The sequence below is a fragment of the Rhineura floridana genome, chromosome 8 (genome assembly GCF_030035675.1).
Source record: "Rhineura floridana isolate rRhiFlo1 chromosome 8, rRhiFlo1.hap2, whole genome shotgun sequence".
NCBI lineage: Eukaryota > Metazoa > Chordata > Lepidosauria > Squamata > Rhineuridae > Rhineura > Rhineura floridana.
The window spans coordinates 5,957,883-5,976,256 of record NC_084487.1 but is presented as its reverse complement, the minus strand read 5'-3'; the positions used below and the strand labels follow the sequence as shown (position 1 = coordinate 5,976,256).

The 18,374-nt window shown below is 44.9% G+C and overlaps 2 protein-coding genes across 10 annotated transcripts in view; one reads left to right on the top strand and one right to left on the bottom strand.

Moving 5' to 3' along the window:
- The window catches only part of SLC35B4 (solute carrier family 35 member B4), a 41,688-nt gene extending 26,776 nt beyond the window's left edge, over nucleotides 1–14,912 (bottom strand). The window contains exon 1 of one of the 4 annotated variants that reach the window (XM_061638082.1): nucleotides 14,597–14,912. In XM_061638082.1, the coding sequence (XP_061494066.1) occupies nucleotides 14,597–14,673 (77 nt within the window). In that variant the 5' untranslated portion in view covers nucleotides 14,674–14,912. The remainder of the gene's footprint in view (nucleotides 1–14,596) is intronic. The other 3 variants (XM_061638080.1, XM_061638079.1, XM_061638081.1) reach the window with 3 other exon arrangements.
- The window catches only part of LOC133390130 (protein phosphatase 1 regulatory subunit 7-like), a 48,551-nt gene continuing 45,057 nt past the window's right edge, over nucleotides 14,881–18,374 (top strand). For all 6 annotated transcript variants that reach the window (XR_009764307.1, XM_061638078.1, XM_061638075.1 and 3 more), the window contains exon 1: nucleotides 14,881–15,094. The gene's annotated coding sequence lies outside the window, so the exon portion shown is untranslated. The remainder of the gene's footprint in view (nucleotides 15,095–18,374) is intronic.

Sequence of the window (18,374 nt, the reverse complement as noted above, 5' to 3'; positions counted from 1 at the left end):
ACTCTTGTTGCTTTCAAACAGGGGGCTGGAAGGAATCAAATATGTTTCAGAAGCCGCATGGCTACCATGGCTAAGAAACCACATAAAGTAACAGCCCAGCCTTGTGTGAAACCCAGAACACGCACTCCCTGCGGCCTTCTTAAAGGCTCCCATCTCGACCTGAAATGGCTGTGTCAACTTCATTATAAACTCTTTTTTTCTTTTTTGTAAACACTCTTTGTTTTTTACCTGTATCAATTTTTCATGTCACCACAAGATTTCACACACATTACATTCCAATACCAATTCCATCAAATATGAACAAGATATAACAACAAATAACTACAGAAACTGACAATGCCAAGATACATGTCGAGACCAAGTTCTATGCAATGTCCATCTGGCGACAAAATGATTCAACAGATCTTCATTATAGACTCTTTAACTATTAGAAAAGAAGAAAACCTCATCCACTCTTGTGTCAATACAAGCAATCCGTGGAGAGCCGGTCACGTGGTTCATGCAAATACAAAAACAGTTCTGTGTACCCAGTTACATGAACAGTTATTCTAGAGGAGGACTTTGAATGCCGCCAGCAGCACCTCTTGAGTACAGCAGTAGAGTTTAGATGACAATCTGCCGTGAGAGGAGGCCACTTGTGATTTAAAAGGGCCAATTCAAAGTTACTTTGTAAGACTGTTGTCCTTCACTTCTAAGAGACGCTGACTGAGACTCATAATTAAACTTTCTGCTATGGAAACACAGCAGGCTGCCTATGCCAAGTCTGACCATTGGGTCCATCTAACCCAGTACTTGCTACACTGACTGGCAGCGGCCCGCCAGGGTTTCAGACAGGAGTCTCTCCTAGCCCTCCCTGGAGATGCCAGTGGTTGAACCTGGGACCTTCTGCAATCTGCACAGCAGAGGTGGAGAACAACCTGTGGCTCTCCCAATACTGTTGGCCTCCAGCTCCCATCAGCCTCAAACATTATGGTCAATGGTCAGAATGACAGGAGTGCAGCAACATCCGGGGGGCCAAAAATTCTGCTCGCATTGCTGTGGAGTATACTTTGGGATTCAGAGAACTGCAGAAGCCTCCGCAGGTGAAATGCATAAGTCCTACACTCAAACATCACACTATCAGACAATTCCTGAGCAGGGGTACAGTCGTCCAGGGTCTCGGGGGTGTGTGTCCAGCATCCTACGAGCCAATCAGCATGAAAGGGGAGTGTGTTAGCCACTGAGAAAAGTCTTCTAACATGCTTCCTTGTCCTTTCCTGCTGACTGGAGCCAATCAGAGTGAAAGGAGGCGAGCCAGCCACTGAGAAGACTCTTTTCAGTAGCTAGCGCTCTCCCCCTTTTGTGCTGCTTGGCCCCTAGGGATGTCTGCTGTTGTGGGAGAAAGCATTAACAAGGATCTCGTTCTCAATCCAGTAGCAAAAAAGGGGGAAGGGGCAGTTTCTGTGGCTATCATGAAGGGACCCTGCACTTCTGAATTTGCCACTACAGTACTCTTCCTCAGACGAAGGAACAAACGTGGAGGCGTGGGCCAACGTTCAGAACTGGGCAGAGCACCTTGTACCGATACTAAGAAAGAGAGCTCAGAACTGGTGCTTTCAGGTCAAGGACTTTAGCTCAGAGATACAGCATCTCCCGCGGAAAGTCTCTGGTTCACTCCCCAGTGGAATCCCCGGGTAGGGCTGGCAGAGATTCCTTGCCTAAAATTCTGGAGAGCCGCTGCCAGTCAGTGTAGGCAATACTGAGCTATATGGAGCAAGGGTCTGACTCGGTATCAGGCCTTTCCCTATGTTCCTCTGAGACCAGCTGAGCTGACTTCAGTATGGCTAGGGTGTAGACCAAAAGCAGGACTACGGCTGAATGTCAAGAAGACTAAAGTAATGACAACAGAAGATTTATGTAACTTTAAAGTTGACAATGAGGACATTGAACTTGTCAAGGATTATCAATACCTCGGCATTAACCAAAGTGGAGACAATAGACAAGGAATCCGAAGAAGGCTAGGACTGGGGAGGGCAGCTGTGAGAGAACTAGAAAAGGTTCTCAAATGCAAAGATGTATCACCGAACACTAAAGTCAGGATCATTCAGACCATGGTATTCCCGATCTCTATGTATGGATGTGAATGTTGGACAGTGAAAATTGCAGATAAGAGACAAATCAACTCATTGAAATGTGGTGTTGGAGGAGAGCTTTGTGGGTACCATGGACCGCAAAAAATACAAATAATTGGGTGTTAGAACAAATTAAACCAGAACTGTCACTAGAGCTAAAATGATGAAACTGAGGTTATCATACTTTGGACACATCATGAGAAGGCATGATTCACTAGAAAAGACAATAATGCTGAGAAAACCAGAAGGGGGTAGAAAAAGAGGAAGGCCAAACAAGAGATGGATTGATTCCATAAAGGAAGCCACAGACCTGAACTTACAAGGTCTGAACAGGGTGGTTCACAACAGATGCTATTGGAGGTCGCTGATTCATAGGGTCGTCATAAGTCGTAAATGACTTGGACTTCCGGGAAGGGTGACTTCGCTTGTGCCTGCTTTTGAGACGGGCTCCCGCCTCAAAAGAAGCTTATTCAGATATAAATCAGTCAGAACATTTTTTTTTTGACTGATGAAATTTCTCCCGGGCAGGGAGAAACGTAGAGATCAACCTCAAAAGCCTGTTTTTGTTGGGAGGACTGGATTTCATTAATTTATGAGAAAAGGTCCAGCCAGCAATGCCGGACGGACTTCCGAACAAGCTCTATCTGATTAATGCAATACGTTTATCTTTTCTTCAAAGAGAAAACGGACTAACAGGCAAGCACCCTTCTTTCTATTCTTTTTTTTACTTGGTTTAAATTGTTGCAGCAAAAAGAGATTTGTCAAATGAATCAGCTTTAAAGAACTTCTGGGTGAGCTATAACTCTTCTCTGTTATTCACAAAATTAACAGCTTATCTCTGTTTCTATTGCAAAAAGCTGTCCTGGAAGTGCATTCTAAAGATATAAACAGAAGAGGGATTTCTATTCCGAGGAACATTATATTGTCTGGGACTATTCTCTTTTTGGTCTATTTTATTTTGACGAATCTGCTTCTTCACGACGCCACTAACTGTTTTGATGCTGGGAACTAAATTTGTTTTGTATTCTTGAACATAGAGAGATAAGGCAGGCTGCTCTGTTTATACTGTGATGTCATCAAGCCTGGAATATTAACTCAATTGTTGCTGAAATAAGAAGTGGTTCTTCTTTATTTTTGTTTTGTTTTGTTTTCGTGGTTTTAAGAATGGCAATCAAGAAAGTGGCTGAGAATCTGGAAGTAATTATGTTTCAGAAAATAATGGATGAGATTGAGATAACGAAACAAACCCTGCAACAGGGCAGTAAGGAGCTGAAAATTGAACTGAGCAAAATGACGCAGGAGCTTAAAGAAATAGGGGATCCTGTGAGAGAGGAGAATGAGATCAGAGATGAGAAAAGAAAAAATAAAGGGAAGATACAAGCCCTGGAGATTGGAACAAATGTGGAATTGGAAAAAGATCTGGAGTTTATGGATATTAGAAATAAAATCTACTGTTTGGAATTTAACGTTATCTCTGAAGAAATTAATGAAGATATTAGAGATAAAGTTATCAATGGCTTGGATAATCTTCTGGACTGGAATGACGTGATGGAGCTTGATATAGAGAAAATCTATGGAATTAACTGCAGCCATGTGACAATGGAAAAACTCTCAAGAGATGAGCCAGTGCATTTTGTAAAAAAGAACAGAGATATGACTTTACAACAATATTTCAGCAACTTATTCAGAATTGATGGCAAGAAAATATTTGGGATAGAGGAAATTCCCATCAGACTCTTATTATATGACTATGGCTATGACAGCAAGATTATTATGGAATACTGATAATGGAAGATTGGACACTGAAATTACTGGACTTAACAGGACTATTGAAGATGGAAGATGGAATTAATATGGATAATGGAATAATGGCTATTGAAATTATTGGACCTAACAGATTTTGATGAGATGGATTAATCGATACGTTTATTTGGACTACGGTTATGACAATAAGATTATTATTATTATTAACGAGATGGATTAATCGACATGCTTATTTGGAGAAAAATTGATAGATATATTTCTTAAAGAACTGAAACCTCTCTTTGACTTTTTGTGGAAAGAATAAAGTAATGTTTATGAGATTTGATGATTAATTAAGGTAACTACTGGAGGAAAGTGATCTTATAATATAATTTAAGAGACAGGATTGTTATATATTGTAGACCTATAACTGATTTGATCTGCGACAAATGGGAAGTCAACATTTTTTTTTTGTTTAATCATTTTTGTTTTGTTTTGTTTTTTGTCTTTGAATGTTTTATGATTTTGTTTTGTATGTTTTATGAAAATTTGAATAAAAATTGTAAAAAAAAAAAAAATAAGTCGTACATAACTTGAAGGCACATAACACACACACAGGGTGTAGACAATTCTGAGTTAGATCGGCAATGGTGGTGTGACTTAGTTTCCCCTCCTTGGTGGCCAGCAACCAAGTGCCTGCTACCAGCCTCTTCGCAGGCTAGTAAAAATAAATAAACTGCAAACTTGTCACTTTTGCAAGCTCGTTTACAATGCTGAGCTAGTGCATAACTCACTGGTGTGACGTGATCCTGAGCAGACACTCTTGCCTAAGTGCCAAGGAAGGACCTTGCTGGCTCTTACCAAAGTCCACCAACCTCACATTCTTGGCAGGGATTGAGGGGAAGGGCCAGAGCTCTGCGGTGGAGCGCCTGCTCTGAATGCAGATGATCCCAGGTTTAATCCTCAGCATCTCCCAGCACGGCTGCAAAAGGCTCCCTGTCTGAAACCCTGGAGAGCAGCTCCCAGGCATTGTATACAATACTGAGCTTAGTGGATCCACATTCTTAACCCCAACCAGGAAGAGCTGTGTGGTCCACTGGGAACTGATCTGCGGTCCACGTCCTGTCCATCCCAACCCCTGCAATGTAGGGGCACTGGCTCATCTCACTTGTAGCACCCAAACTAACATGCGCGTCATTAACTTTAGAAATGTATTTATTTACTTTAGACAATAATGCTGGGAAAAACAGAAGGGAGTACGAGCGAGAGGGAGCCCCAGCTGACGAAGCGTCAAGGCGAGTTAAGCAGCAGAGCGAGTTTGGCAGCAGGGCGAGGAGGCCAGGGCCCCCCACTCTGCCCTTCTGTTCCCTGACCTCAACTAAACCACAGTCTCCAACCTATTGACGTAATAAACCTCAAACAAAACTATGCAGGTAAGAAGCCAGCAGGCGTGTGGGGGCTTTCCAGTGTTTTGCACCACCTGCAGCATGTACGACTATCTGCCTGTTGGACAGCAGTCGTCGGTGTGCTCTCGGTGCAATGAGCTCCTGGCTCTCCGGGAACGACTTCATTTCCTTGAGGCCAAGGTGGCAGACCTGGAAAAGCTGAGAGAGGCAGAGAGGTGTGTGGAGGAGGCCTTCAGAGACGTTATAGCTGTGTCCCACTCCAGCGATGATAGCTCTCCTGCTATCATGGAGAACGATGGTCTCGGGGAAGGAGACCATCCAGCTGAGGAAGAGGGAAACGATCCCTTAGAAGGGACCCATTCCTTGGGGGATGAGCAGCTATCCTCTCGTGCCGAGGATATATCTCCAGGGGGTGGAGGGATCCTTGTAGTGGGTGATTCGATCATTAGGAACATAGACAGTGGGATGTGTGATGGGCGTGTAGACCGCAAGGTGTTTTGCCTGCCTGGTGCGAAGGTTGCGGATATCGCCCGTCGTTTAGATAGTTTGGTAGACAGTGCTGGGGAGGAGTCAGTGGTCGTGGTGCACGTTGGCACCAACGACATGGGGAAATGCAGCCGTGAGGTCCTGGAAGCAAAATTTAGGTTGCTATGTAGGATGCTGAAAGCCAGGACCTCCAAGGTGGCTTTCTCTGAAATGCTACAGGTTCCACGCGCAGGACCAGCCAGACAGGCCCAGCTTTGCAGTCTCAATGCGTGGATGAGACGATGGTGTCTGGTGGAAGGGTTTGGATTTGTTAGGCACTGGGGAACATTTTGGGACAAGCCGGGCCTGTACAAAAGGGACGGGCTCCACTTTAACCAGAATGGAACCAGACTGCTGGCACTTAAAATTAAAAAGGTAGCAGAGCAGCTTTTAAACTGACTGAGGGGGGAAACCCGACAGGAGCTGAGAAAGGTCCGGTTCGGAATAAACCTCCCCCCTGGGATAAAAACCAAAGAAATGATGAAATTTTAAAAGGGGTAGGCCTAGAAGTAGGCATTGTGAGAGCAGGGGCACAGGATATAAATTCAGAAGAGAAAAATTACCACAGGCCAAACCCCAAGTGCCAAAGACACTTGAAGAGAGACACTGCTTACAAGTGCCTGTACGCTAATGCTAGGAGCCTCCGAACCAAGATGGGAGAACTGGAGTGCTTGGTCTTAGAGGAGAGCATTGATATAGTGAGCATAACGGAGACTTGGTGGAATGGAGAAAACCAGTGGGATACGGTTATCCCTGGATATAAACTATATCGGAAGGACAGGGAAGGACGTATTGGTGGCGGAGTCGCTCTATACGTGAAAGAAGGCATTGAATCCAGCAAGCTCGAAACCCCAAAAGAGGCAGACTCCTCCACAGAATCGTTGTGGGTGGTGATACCATGCCCCAGGAGGGACTTAATACTGGGAACGATCTATCGTCCCCCTGATCAAAATGCTCAGGGAGACCTTGAGATGAGATATGAAATTGAGGAAGCATCCAAACTAGGAAATGTGGTAGTAATGGGTGACTTCAACTACCCGGACATAGACTGACCGCATATGTGTTCCAGTCATGACAAAGAAGCAAAGTTTCTAGATATTCTAAATGACTATTCCCTAGACCAGTTGGTCATGGAACCGACCAGAGGGACGGCAACCCTGGACTTAATCCTCAGTGGGGACCGGGACCTGGTGCGAGATGCAAGTGTTGTTGAACCGATTGGGAGCAGTGACCACAGTGCTATTAAATTAAACATACATGTAAATGGCCAATTGCCAAGAATATCCAACATGGTCACATTGGACTTCAAAAGAGGAAACTTCACAAAAATGAGGGGATTGGTAAAAAGAAAGCTGAAAAACAAAGTCCAGAGGGTCACATCACTCAAAAATGCTTGGAAGTTGTTTAAAAACACTATATTAGAAGCTCAACTGGAGTGCATACCGCAGATCAGAAAAGGTACTGCCAGGGCCAAGAAGATACCAGCATGGTTAACGAGCAAAGTCAAGGAAGCTCTTAGAGGCAAAAAGTCTTCCTTCAGAAAATGGAAGTCTTGTCCGAATGAAGAAAATAAAAAAGAACACAAACTCTGGCAAAAGAAATGCAAGAAGACAATAAGGGATGCTAAAAAAGAATTTGAGGAGCACATTGCTAAGAACATAAAAACCAACAACAAAAAATTCTATAAATACATTCAAAGCAGGAGACCATCTAGGGAGGCGATTGGACCCTTGGATGATAAGGGAGTCAAAGGTGTACTAAAGAACGATAAGGAGATTGCAGAGAAGCTAAATGAATTCTTTGCATCTGTCTTCACAGTGGAAGATATAGGGCAGATCCCTGAACCTGAACTAACATTTGCAGAAAGGGATTCTGAGGAACTGAGACAAATAGTGGTAACGAGAGAGGAAGTTCTAGGCTTAATGGACAATATAAAAACTGACAAATCACAGGGCCCAGATGGCATCCACCCGAGAGTTCTCAAAGAACTCAAATGTGAAATTGCTGATCTGCTAACTAAAATATGTAACTTGTCCCTCGGGTCCTCCTCCGTGCCTGAGGACTGGAAAGTGGCAAATGTAACACCAATCTTCAAAAAGGGATCCAGAGGGGATCCCGGAAATTACAGGCCAGTTAGCTTCACTTCTGTCCCTGGAAAACTGGTAGAAAGTATGATTAAAGCTACATTAACTAAGCACATAGAAGAACAAGCCTTGCTGAAGCAGAGCCAGCATGGCTTCTGCAAGGGAAAGTCCTATCTCAGTAACCTATTAGAATTCTTTGAGAGTGTCAACAAGCATATAGATAGAGGTGATCCAGTGGACATAGTGTACTTAGACTTTCAAAAAGCGTTTGACAAGGTACCTCACCAAAGACTTCTGAGGAAGCTTAGCAGTCATGGAATAAGAGGAGAGGTCCTCTTGTGGATAAGGAATTGGTTAAGAAGCAGAAAGCAGAGAGTAGGAATAAACGGACAGTTCTCCCAATGGAGGGCTGTAGAAAGTGGAGTCCCTCAAGGATCGGTATTGGGACCTGTACTTTTCAACTTGTTCATTAATGACCTAGAATTAGGAGTGAGCAGTGAAGTGGCCAAGTTTGCTGACGACACTAAATTGTTCAGGGTTGTTAAAACAAAAAGGGATTGTGAAGAGCTCCAAGAAGATCTCTCCAAACTGAGTGAATGGGCAGAAAAATGGCAAATGCAATTCAATATAAACAAGTGTAAAATTATGCATATTGGAGCAAAAAATCTGAATTTCACATATACGCTCATGGGGTCTGAGCTGGCGGTGACCGACCAGGAGAGAGACCTCGGGGTTGTAGTGGACAGCACGATGAAAATGTCGACCCAGTGTGCGGCAGCTGTGAAAAAGGCAAATTCCATGCTAGCGATAATTAGGAAAGGTATTGAAAATAAAACAGCCGATATCATAATGCCGTTGTATAAATCTATGGTGCAGCCCCATTTGGAATACTGTGTACAGTTCTGGTCGCCTCATCTCAAAAAGGATATGATAGAGTTGGAAAAGGTTCAGAAGAGGGCAACCAGAATGATCAAGGGGATGGAGCGACTCCCTTACGAGGAAAGGTTGCAGCATTTGGGGCTTTTTAGTTTAGAGAAAAGGAGGGTCAGAGGAGACATGATAGAAGTGTATAAAATTATGCATGGCATTGAGAAAGTGGATAGAGAAAAGTTCTTCTCCCTCTCTCATAAGACTAGAACTCGTGGACATTCAAAGAAGCTGAATGTTGGAAGATTCAGGACAGACAAAAGGAAGTACTTCTTTACTCAGCACATAGTTAAACTATGGGATTTGCTCCCACAAGATGCAGTAATGGCCACCAGCTTGGACGGCTTTAAAAGAAGATTAGACAAATTCATGGAGGACAGGGCTATCAATGGCTACTAGCCATGATGGCTGTGCTGTGCCACCCGAGTCAGAGGCAGCATGTTTCTGAAAACCAGTTGCCGGAAGCCTCAGGAGGGGAGAGTGTTCTTGCACTCGGGTCCTGCTTGCGGGCTTCCCCCAGGCACCTGGTTGGCCACTGTGAGAACAGGATGCTGGACTAGATGGGCCACTGGCCTGATCCAGCAGGCTCTTCTTATGTTCTTATGAGTAGAAAAAGAGGAAGGCCAAACAAGAGATGGATTGATTCCATGAAGGAAGCCACAGACCTGAACTGACAAGATCTGAACAGGGTGGTTCATGACAGATGCTCTTAGAGGTCGCTGATTCATGGGGTCGCCATAAGTCGTAATCGACTTGAAGGCACATAACAACAAACTTTAGAATGTATCCTCTATCTATCACATTTCTACAGAGAGGCCACAAAGTATAATAGAACACACCAAAAAAACAAAACCAACAACATTAAAACATAAAGTTTTATTGTTGTTATGTGCCTTTCAAGTTGATTACGACTTATGGCGACCGCGACCTCCAACATCATCTGTCGTGAACCAACCTGTTCAGACCTTACAAGTTCAAGTCTCTGGCTTCCTTTATGGAATCAATCCATCTCTTGTTTCGCCTTCCTCTTTTTCTACTCCTTTCTGTTTTTCCCAGCATTATTATCTTTTCTAATCAATCATGTCTTCTCATTATGTGTCCAAAGTATGATAACCTCAGTTTCATCATTTTAGCTTCTAGTGATAGTTCTGGTTTAATTTGTTCTAACACCCAATTATTTGTCTTTTTTGCAGTCCATGGTATCTGCAAAGCAACACCACATTTCAAATGAGTTGATTTCTCTCTTATCCGCCTTCTTCACTGTCCAACTTTCACATCCATACATAGAGATCGGGAATACCATGGTATGAATGATCCTGACTTTAGTGTTCAGTGAAACAACTTTATTAACATTATGCAAAAATATCTACAAGCAGGACACACAATACAAATGAATAAAAAGAGAAAAATACACGCGCTGTCCAAATGCCTGTCAGGATAAAAAAAAAGCTCTCTTTCACAACTTTTATAAAACTGCAATACAGCTGCCTTTATTGAGTTCCTCAATGCTGGGTGTCACTACTAAGAAGGCTCTACTTGACTTCCAATAAAAGAGAGGTTTTGAACAAGGCCTGTTAGTAATTGGGTTGTCAAGATCAAACAGCCTTCAAAGGCAGCTCCATACAGAGCATATTGCAGTAGTCCAGCCTGGAGGTCACAACAGCATGCATCACAGGCCGCGCTCCTCCAGGTGTGGCCACATCTGGTCAATCAAACCTAAGTTGGCAAAAGACACTCTCAGCCAAAGCTACCACCTGAAGTTCTCAGGAACAAAGCCGGATACGGGAATATCCGCAGATCATGCATCTGATCCCACAGGGGAAGGATAATGCCATGCAGAACTGAATCACCTCCAACTAAGAACATAAGAACATAAGAACATAAGAAGAGCCTGCTGGATCAGGCCAGTGGCCCATCTAGTCCAGCATCCTGTTCTCACAGTGGCCAACCAGGTGCCTGGGGGAAGCCTGCAAACAGGACCCGAGTGCAAGAACACTCTCCCCTCCTGAGGCTTCCGGCAACTGGTTTTCAGAAGCATGCTGCCTCTGACTAGGGTGGCACAGCACAGCCATCATGGCTAGTAGCCATTGATAGCCCTGTCCTCCATGAATTTGTCTAATCTTCTTTTAAAGCCGTCCAAGCTGGTGGCCATTACTGCATCTTGTGGGAGCAAATCCCATAGTTGCTGAGTAAAGAAGTACTTCCTTTTGTCTGTCCTGAATCTTCCAACATTCACCTTCTTTGAATGTCCACGAGTTCTAGTATTATGAGAGAGGGAGAAGAACTTTTCTCTATCCACTTTCTCAATGCCATGCATAATTTTATACACTTCTATCATGTCTCCTCTGACCCGCCTTTTCTCTAAACTAAAAAGCCCCAAATGCTGCAACCTTTCCTCGTAAGGGAGTCGCTCCATCCCCTTGATCATTCTGGTTGCCCTCTTCTGAACCTTTTCCAACTCTATAATATCCTTTTTGAGATGAGGCGACCAGAACTGTACACAGTATTCCAAATGGGGCCGCACCACAGATTTATACAACGGCATTATGATATCGGCTGTTTTATTTTCAATACCTTTCCTAATTATCGCTAGCATGGAATTTGCCTTTTTCACAACTGCCGCACACTGGGTCGACATTTTCATCGTGCTGTCCACTACAACCCCGAGGTCTCTCTCCTGGTCGGTCACCGCCAGTTCAGACCCCATGAGCGTATATGTGAAATTCAGATTTTTTGCTCCAATATGCATAATTTTACACTTGTTTATAATGAATTGCATTTGCCATTTTTCTGCCCATTCACTCAGTTTGGAGAGATCTTTTTGGAGCTCTTCGCAATCCCTTTTTGTTTTAACAACCCTGAACAATTTAGTGTCGTCAGCAAACTTGGCCACTTCACTGCTCACTCCTAATTCTAGGTCATTAATGAACAAGTTGAAAAGTACAGGTCCCAATACCGATCCTTGAGGGACTCCACTTTCTACAGCCCTCCATTGGGAGAACTGTCCGTTTATTCCTACTCTCTGCTTTCTGCTTCTTAACCAATTTCTTATCCACAAGAGGACCTCTCCTCTTATTCCATGACTGCTAAGCTTCCTCAGAAGCCTTTGGTGAGGTACCTTGTCAAACGCATTTTGAAAGTCTAAGTACACTATGTCCACTGGATCACCTCTATCTATATGCTTGTTGACACTCTCAAAGAATTCTAATAGGTTACTGAGACAGGACTTTCCCTTGCAGAAGCCATGCTGGCTCTGCTTCAGCAAGGCTTGTTCTTCTATGTGCTTAGTTAATCTAGCTTTAATCATACTTTCTACCAGTTTTCCAGGGACAGAAGTTAAGCTAACTGGCCTGTAATTTCCGGGATCCCCTCTGCCCTATATCTTCCACTGTGAAGACAGATGCAAAGAATTCATTTAGCTTCTCTGCAATCTCCTTATCGTTCTTTAGTACACCTTTGACTCCCTTATCATCCAGGGGTCCAATTGTCTCCCTAGATGGTCTCCTGCTTTGAATGTATTTATAGAATTTTTTGTTGTTGGTTTTTATGTTCTTAGCAATGTGCTCCTCAAATTCTTTTTTAGCATCCCTTATTGTCTTCTTGCATTTCTTTTGCCAGAGTTTGTGTTCTTTTTTATTTTCTTCATTTGGACAAGACTTCCATTTTTTGAAGGAAGACTTTTTGCCTCTAAGAGCTTCCTTGACTTTGCTCGTTAACCATGCTGGCATCTTCTTGGCCCTGGCAGTACCTTTTCTGATCTGCGGTATGCACTCCAGTTGAGCTTCTAATATAGTGTTTTTAAACAACTTCCAAGCATTTTCGAGTGATGTGACCCTCTGGACTTTGTTTTTCAGCTTTCTTTTTACCAATCCCCTCATTTTTGTGAAGTTTCCTCTTTTGAAGTCAAATGTGACCGTGTTGGATTTTCTTGGCAATTGGCCAGTTACATGTATGTTTAATTTAATAGCACTGTGGTCACTGCTCCCAATCGGTTCAACAACACTTACATCTCGCACCAGGTCCCGGTCCCCACTGAGGATTAAGTCCAGGGTTGCCGTCCCTCTGGTCGGTTCCATGACCAACTGGTCTAGGGAATAGTCATTTAGAATATCTAGAAACTTTGCTTCTTTGTCATGACTGGAACACATATGCGGCCAGTCTATGTCCGGGTAGTTGAAGTCACCCATTACTACCACATTTCCTACTTTGGATGCTTCCTCAATTTCATATCTCATCTCAAGGTCTCCCTGAGCATTTTGATCAGGGGGACGATAGATCGTTCCCAGTATTAAGTCCCTCCTGGGGCATGGTATCACCACCCACAACGATTCTGTGGACGAGTCTGCCTCTTTTGGGGTTTCGAGCTTGCTGGATTCAATGCCTTCTTTCACGTATAGAGCGACTCCGCCACCAATACGTCCTTCCCTGTCCTTCCGATATAGTTTATATCCAGGGATAACTGTATCCCACTGGTTTTCTCCATTCCACCAGGTCTCCGTTATGCTCACTATATCAATGTTCTCCTCCAAGACCAAGCACTCCAGTTCTCCCATCTTGGTTCGCAGGCTCCTAGCATTAGCGTACAGGCACTTGTAAGCAGTGTCTCTCTTCAAGTGTCTTTGGCACTTGTGGTTAGGCCTGTGGTAATTTTGCTCTTCTGAATTTATATCCTGTGCCCCTGCTCTCACAATGCCTACTTCTAGGCCTACCCCTTTTAAAATTTCATCATTTCTTTGGTTTTTATCCCAGGGGGGAGGTTTATTCTAGATCTCCTAGAACTCCTAGATCAATTGGATCTCCATGCTTATTGTCTCCATATTATCTGAAAATCAAGCTTCGTTACTCTTCGATACTTCTTCAGTGACGCCCCGCAATTATTTTCAGGCAGGAGAGAGAAATCTGTTCAGCCTGAGGGCCGGCCACATCCCCTTCTGGGGGTGGGGGGCACATGCCAGAGGCAGGAACGACCAGGGGCAAACATGGGCAGAGCAACAAATGGGAATTTTACCTCTGCAGGGTAGGCCAGTTTCTACACACGCTCATCCCCCCCACCCCTATACTCCATCCGGGCAAGCAAGAAGCACTACAAGAGCTCAGGGACACATTCCAGCCAGCAAAAACATTGGGAGGGGGTGCAAAGCAGGGCCAATGAGGGGTGTGGCATTGGCAAGGGTTCCAAGGGCCAAACAGAAAGGCCTAGGGGGCCACATTTGACCCCGGGGCCGGCAAGCCTCCACGCTTGGCACAGGACCTCATGCATGCAAAACAGGTGCTCTGCCCCTGATTAGGGTTGCCAGGTTCAGGGCCTGAGGCTGATCCTGTATCTTTAGGAAAAGAGAAAGTCAGCCAAGTGCAGGTGTTCTTGCAACTCTGTAATGGGAAAAACCACATGGTAGAATTCTCCCTTCCCCCTGCACAACTTTTGCAGAAGACCTCTTGGTTGCCAGGCCCGGCCTCCAAGAAGTCTTCTGTATCTTTAAAGGTTGTGCAGGGGGAAAGGAGAATTCCACCTTGTGGTTTTCCCCATTACAGTGTTGCAAGAACACCTGCACTTGGCTGAGTTCTTCTTCTCCTCAAGATACAGGATCAGTCTCAGGCCCTGAACCTGGCAACCCTACCCATGACCTATGGCCCCTCCCCACGTGCGCTCCTCCCTTCCCCCTTAGGGCACCCCCGGGCAGGTGAGCACCTGCACATTCCGCAGGCGGCCGTCTGCTCACCTGGATCGAGGGCTAGCTCCCCCTCCGCTGATCTTGGCAGGACCCCCCTTATCCTCGCCACCCACCCCCCAGGCGCTCACCTGATCAAGAGCTCCAGGAAAACAACGTTGCTGCAGCACCCGCTGAACACCAGCCCCACGGCCAGCCCGGGATGCATCCTGCAAAGGACCCGCTCGTGCCACTGTCGGGTGCCTCCAAAGCACCAGCCCCGGGCACAGCCGGCACAGGGAGCCGATTCTCCGCCTTCACTTCCCGCTTCAAGCCGCCCGCCCTCCGTTGTAGTTCTCGGGCCTGTTTCCTCTCCCGCAGCCCTACGGCTCTGCCGCGCGCCAAGGACTACGGCTCCCAGAAGGCTCCGCGCCGCCACTGGCCGGTACACGTGTCCGCCGTTCTCTGGTCAATGGCTCCTCCCTCCCCAGGGAGCGTGTTCTCCAAAGGGCTTCTGGGAAGCGTAGTTCCACCTCCCCTCCGCCTTGGTCTTGGAGACTGATTGCTGGGGACAGGTTGCGATAAACCCGGGGATGGATGAAGGTAGCTGGTTGCTAAGTCCCCGCAGAAAAAGGGTTTGCCTGCTGCAGGTAAATTGCCCCTTTCGCCTCCCTTTATTGTGTTTTTAAAAATGTTCTTTAGGAAAGATGCAGGCTCTGAGCTTTTATTCCTTTATTTCATATACACAAAAAGCAACTTTGATTTTCAAAAATGTGTTTTTAAATTTGTATATTTGTTTTAATGATTTTAATTGTTGTAGACTGTCCAGAGAGCTTCAGCTATGGGGCGGTATACAAATGCAATCAATCAGCTCAAAAGATATGGTACAAACTTTAATTTTTGCAACACAATTGGCTGTGCCTTGAGGTTATATGAGAACCAGCGTGGTGTGTGTGTGTGAGAGAGAACCAGTGTGTTGGACTATGACCTGGGAGACCAGGGTTCGAATCCCCACACAGCCATGAAGCTCGCTGGGTGACCTTGGGCCAATCACTGCCTCTCAGCCTCAGAGGAAGGGAATGGTAAACCCCCTCTGAATACCGCTTACCATGACCTCTCCATAGGGTTGCCATAAGTCGGAATCGATTTGAAGGCGGTCCATTTCATATATTAGAAAGTTGGTCCATCTTTAATGCCCAAATAGGCTTCTAATTAATGCTACTTGTAATATGTGTATATTAGGGATGGATGAGAAACTCAATTCATTTTGCACTGCAATCCAAATCTATCAAATTTGCAGTTTCTGAAGCAATATGAGAATCGAAACACAGCCACCCTTCAAAATTCACATTTGTTCAAATTTTGCAATGCAGTTTGTCAACCAATATTTACGAAAATTCACATATTAGGGGGAAATGTGGGAAAAATGAATATATGAATGAAAATAACATGCAAAAATGCATTATATGACAATAAATGGCTTGCAAAAATGCATGCATTCGTTAAAACTGCCTACAAAATTGTGTTGATTAGGAGAAACTCATTAAAATGCTGGAGAATTTTCATGAGGATTTTTTTAAAAATTGCAAATTGCTGCTGAAATGTGGAGAACTGACTGGAAAAAAATGAGGAATGAAGAGAGCCAAAACTGACCGTTCCATCCCTAATATAGATAGGCTGATCCTCTAGCAGGGCAATAGCTGAGTGGTGGAGTATCTGTTTTGCAGGCAGAAGGACCCAGGTTCAATCTCCAGGTAGGGCTGGGAGGACATATCCTTGTCTGCAGAGCTGCTGCCAATCGGTGTAGATAGTCCTGAGCTAGATGGACTGACTCCAAATCCAATAGTAGACAGTTTCCTGTGTTCCTCTGCAGGTTTACTCAAAAGTAAGCCCCACTGTGTTCAAAGGACATGCGAGGTAAAACGAAGCTGCCTTTTTTAATAATACTTTTCTTTGTTTTGTGGATCCCAGGCAGCCTGAATCTGAGGCTGTTTACTCAACAGAAAGTCCTACTGTGTTGGGGTGTGTGGCCTGGGGATAGGGGGTGTGGCCTGGGGATAGGGGGTGTGGCCTGGGGATAGGGGGTGTGGCCTGGGGCTAGGGGGTATGGCCTGGGGCAGGTTCCAAGGGCCAAACCGAGAGAGGCCTGGAGGGCCACATTTGGCCCCCAGTCCTGAGGTTCCCCATGCCTGTAATAGATCAACACAGCTTCCTTGTTTGATCTGTTGTTCAATGCTCTTTACATGTACATTCTGAAACATGATTATTAAGTATGTTTATTCTGCTTTTCTACCGGTAATTACCCTGAGCGGTTGTGAGAAAAAGAAACTGATAATAATAAATTAAAGAATACAATTTTAAAACCAGAGAATTAAGGTGCTTCTAAGATGACCTTTTATTGAGCCTTTGTCTCAGTTTGTTCGCCGGGAGATTAAATGTCATTGTGTCAAGCAAGTGATATCCCACACTTTCCAGAGCATTTTCCTATCACTTTCCTTATCCAGTCTTTTAGGGAAGCAGGTTTGTTCCTCAACATCTCCCAATCACCTGTCATTGTGCAACCTGAATTTGCCGGTAAGTGATTGAACACCACCTGAAAATACCAAGAGACTAGAAGCGAAACGGCTGGTATAGCACAGTGGGGAGGAGAGCCTGGCTGGGAGTCCAGAGTCTGTGAGTTCCAATCCCCGCTCGCGTCTCCTGGGTGTCAAGGGCCAGCTAAAGATCACACCACAGTGAGTGGCTCAGGGGTGACGTGCCCTGCCACCTGTGCAGCCGTGGGCAAGCTGCAGAGTCCCAAGGAGCCCAGTTGCCCCCCAGCTGGCAGTTGCAGGCAAGGAAGGGGTGGCTTGTGCAGCCGTGGCAAGCGGAGCAGGCCTAGCCAGCCGGGGAGGACTAGCCTCAGAGGGAAGCAATGGTAAACCCCCTCTAAATACCGCTTACCATGAAAACCCTATTCATAGGTAGCCATAAGTTGGGATTGACTTGAAGGCAGGCCATTGCCATTTTTTCTAGAAGAAAAAAAGCAGCAAATAAATTCATTAAAAACAGTAGCAGAATTAGATACTAAGCCTGCCATCCTAAATATTTTGCAATCCAAGATAGAAACCTTATACGAGGTCAGTCTATTTGCCATGTATTGTAAACCGTCCAGTGAGCTTTGGCTATGGGGCGGTATATAAATGCAATAAATAAATCTAGGCTGGCTTCTCTATTGGGACTGGCAGCAGCTCTTCAGGGCCTGCAAGCAGAAAAAGGTCTTTCTCATAATATACTACCTGACCCTTTGAACTGGAGATGGCAGGGATTGAAACTTGGACCTTCTGCGTGCAAAGCCTCGGTCCTTCCCGAACAGGACCGTAGGAAGTTGTCTTATACAGAGTTAGACTCTTGGCCCTTCTAGCTCAGTACTGTTGTTTTAAATTGTGTTTTAAATTGTTTTTAAAAGATGTGTTTTTAAATTTGTATATTTGTTTTTAGTTATTGTAAACCGCCGAGAGAGCTTCGGCTATGGGGCGGTATATAAACACAATAAATAAATAAATAATACACTGACCAGCAGTGGCTCTCCAGGGTTTAAGGCACGGAGTCTCTCCCAGACCCACTTGGAGATGCCATTTGGGTTTGAACCGGGGACCTTCTGCAAAGCATGATTAAGCTATAGCCCTTTCCCTTTAAAGGGGGGTTGCTTTGGCCAGTAGGACAGACGCAGTCTGGGTGGAGGCCGGATGAGCTCCGGTCTGGTGACTTCTGTGCTTGCATCATTAAAAGCATCTCATAGTTCATTGGCAGAGAACAAAGAGGAAAGTAGCTCTCTGGAGTGTTCCGCTGTGCCCAGGAGTTATTAAATGACAATCCTTCAAGTCTAAATGATTGATCTCCCCCTTCACCTCAGCATTAATAACTCCCAAGGTTTGCTAGTTGCTTTCC